Source organism: Zeus faber, assembly GCF_960531495.2.
Source record: "Zeus faber genome assembly, chromosome: 15".
Classification (NCBI taxonomy): Eukaryota; Metazoa; Chordata; class Actinopteri; order Zeiformes; family Zeidae; genus Zeus; species Zeus faber.
This window is the reverse complement of record NC_137194.1, coordinates 10,382,464-10,393,265: the sequence shown is the minus strand read 5'-3', so window position 1 is coordinate 10,393,265 and position 10,802 is coordinate 10,382,464. Positions and strand designations below refer to the sequence as shown.

The 10,802-nt window shown below is 46.2% G+C and overlaps 2 protein-coding genes across 6 annotated transcripts; one reads left to right on the top strand and one right to left on the bottom strand.

Moving 5' to 3' along the window:
* Window positions 1-383: 383 nt before the first annotated feature.
* On the bottom strand, window positions 384-7,766 carry nfyal (nuclear transcription factor Y, alpha, like). Of its 5 annotated transcripts, none has more exons than XM_080014624.1 (10): window positions 7,186-7,766; window positions 6,259-6,361; window positions 5,397-5,480; window positions 4,581-4,727; window positions 4,029-4,160; window positions 3,822-3,924; window positions 3,158-3,327; window positions 2,253-2,426; window positions 1,755-1,865; window positions 384-1,372 (listed from the first exon to the last, which is right to left on the bottom strand). In XM_080014624.1, exons 2-10 carry the CDS (start codon window positions 6,337-6,339, stop codon window positions 1,313-1,315), a joined length of 1,062 nt encoding a protein of 353 aa, XP_079870750.1. In that variant the 5' UTR covers window positions 6,340-6,361; window positions 7,186-7,766; the 3' UTR covers window positions 384-1,312. The 5 variants fall into 5 exon arrangements, with proteins under 5 accessions (XP_079870750.1, XP_079870751.1, XP_079870752.1 ...); XM_080014625.1 differs by having other exon boundaries at window positions 384-1,369; XM_080014626.1 differs by having other exon boundaries at window positions 3,176-3,327.
* Window positions 7,767-8,625: 859 nt separating this feature from the next.
* Window positions 8,626-10,386, top strand: ngrn (neugrin, neurite outgrowth associated). The gene is made up of 3 exons (XM_080014954.1): window positions 8,626-9,006; window positions 9,104-9,214; window positions 9,347-10,386. The coding sequence occupies exons 1-3, from the start codon at window positions 8,783-8,785 to the stop codon at window positions 9,951-9,953; spliced, it is 942 nt and encodes a 313-aa protein (XP_079871080.1). The 5' UTR covers window positions 8,626-8,782; the 3' UTR covers window positions 9,954-10,386.
* Window positions 10,387-10,802: the final 416 nt, after the last annotated feature.

Sequence of the window (10,802 nt, the reverse complement as noted above, 5' to 3'; positions counted from 1 at the left end):
GACAAGACAATGACTGCATATAAGCACAAGCTTGACAAATAGTTACAGTATGAATTTATTTGTTGAATGATTGACCAATTTTATACACAAAAACAATGCTATTTGTTGAACTGTTGATGATTTGGCAACATTGGTTCAGTTCTGCGTACCAATGAAGCGGCAGCACTTGCCAACTACCCTCTTTTGCTTCGACTGTGACAGTATTGTTTTATTTCCTGTATAAATTCAGTCAGCAGCGATTGGCTGAGAAAATATCAGATGGATTGGAAAATGGATTATGTACACTATGTAAAAAAAAAAAAAAAAAAAAGTATGCCTAAGGACCATCGTTTGAAATTTTTCAACATCTCAATACTGATAATGTGAAAGAAACGACAAATGTAAGCTGTTTCAATAAAATTTAATGAAATTTTGAGATTACTGTCATTCCTCGTAAAAAAAATGGCAGACTGCATCAAATGGGTTAAAAATAAAAAGATATCTATAATTTAAAAAATAAGAAGTAAAGAGAAAAACCCTGCCCTACAATGGATGAACAGTCAACTACATGGATATAATGCGATGCAACATTAATGAGTTGTCTATTTCTATGAAAAAACAGTCATAAAAAAAATACGTCTTCAGTACAAAGAATTGGGCACCTTATTAAATACAGGTGAAACACAGGAGGGATCCTATACAATATCTGGACAGCAATGCCAGATTCCCATTATATTAGGAGATTAAGGTCAGAGTTATTAGCTTTTTTCCACAATATGCTTTGAAAAGATTCAATCTCTTACATGCAACTTCTGAAGTAAAACAAGTAGAACTTCAACTTTGTGTGAATATGACGACTATACTCCTCATTTCACACAGTAAGCTTTCACGTGGTACCATAAAAAGAAAATACTTTTAAGCAACGAACACCAATCAGTGACAATTTCGCCTTTTGATAAACCAGGGTTTGGCAGAATGTGGGTGTGTTACTTTCAAATACTACAAGCTGCCATAACTCGAGCCCTGGTTTCTGTACCTTCACATTTCACCGACGCTCGATCCGCCGTTTTGATAAGCAAAGTGCTGCTCGACTAATCAGCCGAGCAGGGGGGCCTCCACCATTTTTTCAAGCAGAGGAGTCTGTGGGCTTTGTGGAATAAAGGTGTAGTAGGAGTCGATAGAAAGATGCCGGGAGTTGGGACGATGGCGGCGTGTGTGTGTGTGTGTGTGTGTGAGAATGATGGAGAAGGTGGAGGAGATGGGTGAGTTTGGGTGAAGAGTCTCAGGCAGGGTGGTGTTCACCGCTGGGCGGAAGTATCACGTCAGCATGGAGCTACGACACCCTGATCATCTGAGCCACCGTCTCATCCGCCGCTGCCTGAGCTGCTTCCTGCTGCCAGAGAGAGGAGAGCAACACGAGTGAGATCAAGGACGAAAGAGAAGAAGCTCCGGTTGGCATAAAGCAAAACAAACATGAAATGTCTTGCTCCTGTGAGGGCAAATACTCAGCCATTTCGCGATATTATCAAAGAATATTACATGTGGAATCTAACATCAGAAATACCAAGGTTTATAGCAGCTGTTTCCATGGTTTCCGCAAATATAACCAATAACTGGAAGTGGACTGAGAAGGGAGATATGGAAGAAGGGAGACGTAGAATTGACCCTTGCAAAAACTGAGATTGGCTGGATTTCTTAGGCGGCGCTCAAGGATTTCAAAAAGAACGTCGGTCAGAAAATCCGCACAAATTTAAAACCGTAATAGCGGTTGCTACCTGTGCCAGCGCCAAAGCCATTTCTTCTTTCTCTTTCGGTGAAAAGAAACGTCCTCCATCTCCGCGCTTGCGCTGCATGGCGTGACGGTGGCGAGACTCGTGGAGGTATTTCTGAGGGGGAGGAGGCTCGTCATTCATTTTGTCGTTGCGTACAGGCTCGTGGGCGGAGTTGGAATATCCCCAACGGGAGCAGGGAACTTAACTCTCCACCAGCACCACCACCATCACATCAGGTTCTTACACATTTTCCATTTAGAAATTACAGACTTTGGCAGACAGACAGAGGCATTTATGGCAATAGCTCTGTTTTTTTTTTATAGTTTTTTTTTTAAGCAAATAGCCGGTTTTGAAATCCAGTTGTATTGTATGTATTTTGCATTCTGACTATGGATGCTATTACGCCAGAAGACTGTAGCTTGCACAAATCAACCAACATCCTCATTCTGTGTTTCCAGTGTTTCACTGAAAGTGACTGGAAACGGTTTTCGGAAGCCTCACCCTCCTCTCTTTGGGGACCTTGCCCTCGGCCTCCAGCTTGGCGCGGGCCTGCCTCCGCTTCAGGATGCGGTGGTACTGTTTGGCGTTGACGTACAGCGGTTCCTCTTCCAGCATCTCCGTCCCTGGGAGGGGGATGCGCTGCATAGTGGGCACGGCACCGCCTCCGGGCACCATCTGGAAGTGAGAGAAACACATAGAGACACACACCGCTTAAGAGCCGCTGGGAGGGGGAAAGAGGGGGAAATGAAATGAGAGCTACAGACTAGGACAGAGGTGCAGCGATGTGATTTGGGTAATGTAAAGTGACTCCCAAACGGCCTGGTACTGACAATACACAACTACAGTAGATGGGGACATAAAGACACGGTAGGTTATGGTTACACTCCTGGATGGATCCAATTGTTAAAATGAGATTCCATTAGATAGCCAGAGTGTTCTGCTTCTGTCTAATCTGTATTTATTTAAATAACTCTATTTTTCCTGTCCTTTCCAAAATCTGCATTGGGAGAGAAAAAAAAAAAAAAAAAAAAAAAGACTAGGGCTCCCTTTTGGTAATGCAGGCATTAAGGAATACTTCAAGCTGCAGTGAAACCAGGAGTGTAACCATCGCCTGAGGGACATACAGGGTCACACAAACTAAAGAAGTCAAAGGCTTAGTAGACGATAAGGACATTCAATAATAACTGGAATGCCATGACGGGCTTAATCTACATGAATTATGAAGAAATTGGCAGCAAATGATTTGAAATTCTCAGTGCAGTGCAATTGAGTCACTCTCGAGGGCCAAATTAAATTTGTCTGCAAATTTGGTGAGAAGAAGTCGTGCTGTTATTTATTTTGTGTCCTCCACCACACAGCCCACTCCCTGTGAGGCTACGTAGAAGTAATAATAAGATCTTGGGTACCTCTGCGGAGGGTCTTACCATGACCATTCCACCTGCATTGACCATGTTGCCGGAGACTGGCAGGGTGACGGTCACAGTGCCTTGGCCGCTGTTGGTGGTGTTGGTGTTGGCACCGCCGGCCTGAACAATTTGGGCGCCCGCCAAGCTGGCGGCCGGGATGGTGATCATTCCTTACGAGGAGAACCACAAGTAGTTGTCATTAGAGCTGTCATAATTATTACACAACTGCCCAGGTCGCAATTATTTGAGCTCATCTCAATAATTTTGCAAATTAGTTAAGATTCCACAGATTCCAAAATCATGTTTCCTTTCACAATTGAGGGAAATTGTGTTTCCATCAGTTTACCTACATATTCATGTTCCATTTTTCAATGTCAATAAAAGGCTCGTCTTCATAAAGTGAATGCTTATTTTTACACTATTATAACTCTTATAATGCCATAGTGACCCAAAATGAACAACGACAACTCTACAGTTAATTGCTCATTGCGATTGTTTATATGAAAATTAATTGCGAACTATACTTTCATGATTGCAACAGTCCTAATCATCAGCATCGCCATCGCGATTCTAAATCTATAAACTGCGAGTCCTGGGGTGATTAGATTAGTGAATTTACAGTTGTTGTTCTGTTTAAGTGATAGGAAGGGAAGAGGGGATTCACCCTGCTGCAGGACGGTGCCGTCTGCATTGACGGGCTGGTAGACGATGGTCTGTCCGTCCGCCGTCTGGGCGACCTGCTGGCCCTGCACGCTGATCTGTTGGCCCTGCGTGGACGAGGAGCAGTGAGTGACTTTCGAATGCAAAAAAGATTCCCCAACAATCCAGGCTCTTAAAATATGACTTGGTATAACGAGGACTGGAGAGTGACCTGGTTCTGCCCGGCAGTGATGGCGGTCTGGGGCTGCTGGATGATGATCTGCTGGGGTTGTCCCTGTTGGCCCTGGAGCTGCAGGGTCTGACCCCCCTGCAGTTGGATCTGGCCCGGCTGCACCAGCTGGATCTGCAGTCAGGCAGACACAAGCCATGGTTTAGCCCATTTAAGTTCTCCCCAATTGAGGTGAACAATGAAGCTCAACATTTTTATTTACCGCTATCTGTCGCCGGTCTGCACTTCAGCAGTTTTAATTATTCTTACGACTGATATATTTTACCTGGAATGTTAAAATGTAAGTAAAATGAATGTTACACAACCAATTTCCCACACAATACATGTACTATTATATAAGATTTGCATGAAAATAAAAAGCGCCAATTACAGTCTCTGGTCATAGAGTGGCATAGGGGAAACCGGGAACTCAAAATAAAATTAAAACAAACTTTAAAAGATAAAAAAATAAAATAAATAAAAAATAAATCTGGGTTCAAGCGCATTCAATATGGAAGAGCATATTATAACTAGTAAATTAATTTCTAGTGTCACCTGTTGAAGTCCCTGGGCCCCGGAGACCGGGACCTGCATGATGGTCTGGCCCTGCCCCCCCGACATGGCCTGTACCATGATGGGTTGCCCGGACGACGTGATCAGCTGCCCACCGCTCACCTGCACCATCAGGGGCTGGCCTTGGACCTGCACCGGGAGACACAACAGATGCTGGTTATCCCAGAATAATAAGGCCATAATAAGGTCAGGTCCAATCCTGGACCCACATCCTGGTTTTCATTCCTGCTGTTTTGGGGGATACAAAATGAAAACAAGTTGATGAAGGGATGTATCCCACTTTCATTTTGGAATGACAGGAATAAAAAATTACATGAGATGACCACTCTGGAGCGACAGTCTGCAATGAGTATGAATCCACGCAAGAGCAGCTTTAATAAAAATAAAATAATTGTGTGACGACAAACAACATCCAATGATGAACATCGAAAAAAGGTCCTCCAAAAACTTAAAAGACAGCTAAAAAAGAAATACAAAAGACCCATGTTTCAAATGTGGGTGTCCTCATCACAACGAGGGAGGTCTGACGTGTCAAGCTTCCTTTTGAAGACCAGAGAAAAGAAAATCTCTCCGGCCATAATGCGGAGCTTTTTGCAGCCATGAGCAAACAAGCGGAGGCCTTTGTGCTGAGTCCAGGACATGCAGCCGAGACAGCCACAGCACATGCCAAGATGTGAGAAAAAAACGAAAGAAAAATAATATGACCTCGATGACCAAAAAACAGTGGGGGTCACAAAAACAACAGATGGAGCATGCAGACTGGAGGAGTGTGACAAGGGGCGGCAGTCACACCACTACCTGGAGTGTCTGAACCTGCTGGCCTGACGCCGTGACCACCGGCGCTTCGGTTTGCAGCTGCACAGCCGTGACTGTGCCCTGCGTCTAGACACAAAGCAGGACACTCAGAGCTGGCGTCTCAAATATACTCAGGACAGTTAAACCACAGGTAAATCTAAAACTTCACGACAAATTGTCATAGAGTTTAAGTCAGATTTATTTTACAAATCGTCTCTCTCTTATTCAATAAAGTAGTGCAGGTTATTACTATATACTGGTTCAGGCAAGAAGCCAGTGTTAAGTAGAAACAGGGTGCGTTATGAATTATATTATTCTATAAGCAGTTATGAGAGTTTAATTTAGGTCAAATATCAAAGTCAGTTATTAGGAACTGTAAAAAAGAAAAATCAACAATTAATTGTTTATTCCTCCAGAAATTCAACAGGTAAGTAAATAAAATAAAAAGGCAGGGGGCATAGGTTGAAATGATCAAATGTCTATGTCATGCTTTTAAGGCCTGCTATTTGTAAAACTGACTTTAAGACTTTTTTTTAATGACCTGCAGACACCCTGTAAACAGCTATTCAATTAGGATGAACTTAGACGAAGTAACATCTGACGTTGAACATCGACTCAATAACGAATATTGAATCGATATTCTTGTATTGAATATTCTTTACAAAAATGTCCACGTGTTTTCAGAGAGAGAGGCGGCAAACTCCCCAGAGTCAACCGCAACAACTGGTATGAGGAAAAGAAAAGGTACTTTATTGTATGACACAGGTTTAACGCATCTGGACGTCAAAAGACAATCTTTCAAAGTCAAGAATTGTATATTCTAATTTAGTAACTTTATTATTATTTGACCAGATGATGTGCTTACCTGTTGTTGGATCTGTCCATTGGTGGTCTGCACAACGATCTGCTCCCCAGTGGTGGTGGTGGCAGTGGTGTACTGCTCCATGGTTGCTCTATGTCAGCCCTCCCTAGAATAAATAAAGAAATAAGGGAGAATAAATAATGGTAATGATAAGAACATAATCCACGTGGTTCAAATGTGTTTCTTTTACTGCACACATTGCGACACCCTTAATACTTTTCTAAATTGTGTAGACACCCCAAACAATACATCTCCAAATATGAATAATATCTTCTGTTTAAAATGGAGGCCTGAGCCTGCCCAGTGTGAATCCTTTCACGTTTACTGTTAATCTCCAGGACTGTCGTATATTGCCAATTGTTTCTGTTTTTAAATGTAATTCTTGTTATCTTTTTATGTTTATTATATATTTCCACATTTTCCATTTTCAGTTGACGTATAGGTTTTGACATATTACTGTTTTGATGTGCAACACTGCAGTATAACCATGGACCGTTCGCCGCTACGGAGTGGTTAGCGGCTGGTTCAGTGGACTAACCTGGGTGACATGGAAAGGTCAGATATTATTCACATGCAACTGCAGTTGTTGTCCAATCACATAAACCTGGGGAGCGGCTGGGTGGCCATTGCCAGCTAACACCGCCGGCTAGTCTGTTGTGCCGTGAACACTATGCGGCCAGCCATTCCTTTGTTTGGGGTGGGAGTCTCTAGCTAGCTGCTACCGCCAGCACAGCGCACCGTCCCCTTTCCCCACCACAAGAGCCGCGGTGAGGACGCGGGACCTTCCGCGGGACCCGCTCCGCCATGCCGCGGCGGCCCCTCGGCCCGCTGTTGGAGTTCTGCATTTTGTAGAGTTTAGTAATTTGGTTGGTCCGTGACAAACCAATCCGTGTTGACAACTACCAATGGCTTCAATCGGGTCTCCCTTACCGTGTCTCCGCTGTCCGGTTCCCCTCTGATTGGCTCCGGTGCAGCTCTCTGAAGCCCAATCACCAGAGTGAGCGGACAAAATGGCGCAAATGAAACGGCTAGCGGTGCGCGGCTCGCGAACGAGCCGTTCGTACCGAACGGATCTTTACGTGACTCGGGGTTCGGGAGTCACTCCCTGCAAAGGAGCGGGCGAAAGCGAGCCCTCGCCTCACACCGACGACAGTGGCTACATTAAAGCCCAACGTGGCATCGTTTGCATTGAATTCGGGCCGTTTGTCGCACCTCCGCGCTCTCTTAAAATGATTTGGCAGGAAAAGAAGGATCGGCGACTGGCGACAGAAGTCAGCTGAGTCGCGTCTCGCATTTCTCCACCAAAAAGCGAAAACAAAAACATTTGCGAGAGAATGAATCATTTGAACGCGATTAAAAGGATCCCACCCCGCGGGGGTTCCACTCGCAACTCAACGGGGCGAGCGGGAGAGGACTGACGCTCGTTCGCCGCCCTCGTCCCCTCCCGCTCACCCGCGGCGTCGCCCGACGAATACAAACGACTCGTCGGGAACCGAGTCGGAGGAAAACGGTCAAACCCCTCGTCACTCCAACCAGCAGCGACGGCGGTGGAGGAGGAGGCGGAGGAGGCGGAGGAGGAGGCGGAGGCGCGGCGTTGGTTCGCATGCGACGGCGCCGTGTTCATTGGTGACCAGTGGGTGTCGCTGTTCTCGCTGCGCTGTCCGGCGGGTCGAGCTCCCCCGCGTCGCCGCGTCGTGCCTCGGTTCAGCCGCCGGACGCGGCGCCGCTCGGCCGGACCTGGAGCCGACAACGTCGCGCGTCGCGTTTCACCGTCTCCGCGCAGCCACCGCGGGATGAAAGCCGCGATGGCCACAGCGAAGCACGTCGCCGCCGATCCGCTGGGGGCAGCGTTTGAGTGTTTAGGCTTCCGCCCGGTACCGGCAGGACACGAATAAAGGACGACGCATTCGTCTTTATTTATTATTATATTATATATATTATATTTTTTTTTTTTGCATTTATTTGGGAAATTGAAGGCCTTAAAACATCACACATCAAAACAATCGGCATTAATAATAATGATAAAGTAATATAGATAGAAATAGAAAGGCTATATAAAGAAAACGTAAAAAAAAAACAATACACCTCTGTATAAATTACCTTTTAATGATTGAAGTCGCAATACATTGTGAGAATACAGCCCAGCTCATATATATATATATATATATATACTAATCATCAGACGGAGCTTTTTTCAGCACATTATGTTTATTTATTATTATTATTATTATTATTATTATTATTATTTCTTTTCGATAAAGGAGCGCGGTAGGAGGCGCACTCCCTAACTGAACAGCAGGGGGCAGCACTACGACGACAAGCGTCCGGTCGGACGACCCGGAAGCTCTTCGGAGGGGGGCAGCGGACGACTCTTCTAATGGCCGCTCGCACGGACGGCTGAAGGACCTCCGCGTGCGGTCAGTTGTCGTCCACGGCGTTAGGTTAGCGTGTGTACGCCAGTCTGCCTACTCCGCTTGGAGCCTAATTCGTCCCTCCAGATTGGACACGAAACCCTCGGACCCTGAGCATGGCTCTCCGGGCGCTGTCCCAGCTCTGCGGGCGCGGGGCTCGGCCGCTCGTCCCCTCAGTTCCTGGAGGGAGCCGCCGCTTTGCCCGCAGAGACGCCGGAGCCCCGACGGGACAGGGCTTCGCGGAGAGAGGCGCAAACGGGAGAGCAAATGGAAACCGTGAGACGTTTGAAGCCGAGCCCGACATGGAAGACATAGAGGACAAGATCCAGGCCGTACTCCGGTAAGAAGAAGCAGAACCGATACGCAGAGTAGGCGCGCCGTACTCCGTTCATCGTAAAACTATCGCGCCCTTCTCTCTGTTTATATCTTCTTCTCAGTGAGGATAAGAAGTGGAGGAGGGCTGTGAAATACCACACCGTCAGGAGGCAGATGACCCCACCAGGAGCCCCGGAGAGGAGACTCAGCTGGGACGCGATGGAGCAGATCAGGTCAGAGCCGCTTGGTGTAGAAAACCATTCTGATGATGAACTATTATAACTGATACAGGAAATATTTGACAATGCGCCGTGTACCGAGTTCATTTGAACAAACTATCCTCTGATTTTTACCCGTCCCGCCAGGTATCTGCGGCGGGAGCAGCCGGAGGAGTGGACGGTGGAGCGCCTGGCCAAGGGCTTCTCCGTCACCACGGACGTCATCTCTAGAGTTCTCCGGAGCAAATTCACCCAGACTCCTGAGAGGAAAGCTAAGCAAGACGCTAAGATACCGGCTGGACTGAGTCCGCAGCGTCTGCCCCCGGGCGGGGGGGCGGGGCAAGGCGGACCACAGTTGCCTGGTCAGAACGTTGCGTCGGCCATGTTGCCCGCTGGAAGTCCTCCTGGAGCTCTGGTCAGCTTGGCCGGCCGGACTCCGGTGTCCAGAGCTCGGGAAAGCTCAGGAGGCCCGGCGGCGAGTGGCGCTGTCCCTGCTTCCCTCAACCCCCGGCTCCCCGTTCCAGCAGCAGCAGCCTCCGGCGGACATGCTTCTCTCGCCTCGACGCCCGAGGAAGCCGGTGTTGGCGAAGACGATGCTTTTGAGTCGGAAAGCGAGGATGGGGAGAGCTGGGATGGACGCGTGTTTTCTGAGAAGGAACTGGAAGAGTTTATGCGAACGGCAGAGCCCTCTCCCGTGGTGCAAGTTAGGAAAGATTTCTTTGACGCAGAAGGCAACTTTTTGTACAGAATCTGAGTGTAGCCTACTTCCCAGTATTCACCAGGTTTTCTTTTTAGATTGTAATTATATTTGGGTACGATACTGGTCGATCATAATCTTTGCGGTGCAAAATGTGATCAACCTGTTATGAGTGTTAATTGTAGCCAAATGTGCCTGGATTGAAAGGAAACTTATTTATGCACTTTATACTCTTGCGTCATATTACAAATCATTCATATTACAAATCATGATCAATCGGCAGGTAATGGCTGAACCTTGTTTTTGAGATTTAAGTTCAAAACATTTTACATTCAGTCAGCTGACACTCTTGACTTGTCAGGGCGACAGTATATTGAACTTGTAAGACAGTTTTTCGCCATGGTTGAAATGGTTTAATTGGTTTTGATTATTGGGTTATATAATCATATTTATCCATTTATTATAATAATAAAAAAATGGTTGCAACAAACATACACGTGTAAAGCCCCTCGTGTGTATCCACTGGCTTCTAGAATCTTTCCCCGAGCTGGAACAAAAAGAGCGGTTTATACCGGAAAGATAAAACAGAGACTCAGCCTCCAAGGTTGTTGCTTCACGCCGGGTGTCTTGTGTCGCCTGACGGTCTGATCGCTCAACTCATATCATATCATATATCAGTCTTTACATCTCTTTTTTTTATCTAACACTTTGGCCACAAACACGTGAGTTAACAGGAACACTGAGTATCTTTTAGTTTAGAGGCTAAAAACGCACGTCCCTATATGAGATATCCAGACGAGACTTACATGAACAGTAAGGGAAATTAGGATATAGGAAACATAACCATTAGGAATTTGGAACTTTGCTTCTACGCTATCCAGATTTTAAATCTCTTTACATTGTTTC

What these genes read in the sequence shown, in the direction of transcription:
- nfyal (XM_080014624.1), bottom strand. Translation starts at nt 6,339, where the DNA reads ATGGAGCAGTACACCACTGCCACCACCACCACTGGGGAGCAGATCGTT. An exon ending in CGGCACCGTCCTGCAGCAGG is followed by an intron (nt 3,328 to 3,821) that starts GTGAATCCCCTC and finishes TCTCCTCGTAAG; the next exon opens with GAATGATCACCATCCCGGCC. An exon ending in AGGTCCCCAAAGAGAGGAGG is followed by an intron (nt 1,866 to 2,252) that starts GTGAGGCTTCCG and finishes CCTCCCCCTCAG; the next exon opens with AAATACCTCCACGAGTCTCG.
- ngrn (XM_080014954.1), top strand. Translation starts at nt 8,783, where the DNA reads ATGGCTCTCCGGGCGCTGTCCCAGCTCTGCGGGCGCGGGGCTCGGCCG. An exon ending in AAGATCCAGGCCGTACTCCG is followed by an intron (nt 9,007 to 9,103) that starts GTAAGAAGAAGC and finishes TCTTCTTCTCAG; the next exon opens with TGAGGATAAGAAGTGGAGGA. An exon ending in GACGCGATGGAGCAGATCAG is followed by an intron (nt 9,215 to 9,346) that starts GTCAGAGCCGCT and finishes CCGTCCCGCCAG; the next exon opens with GTATCTGCGGCGGGAGCAGC.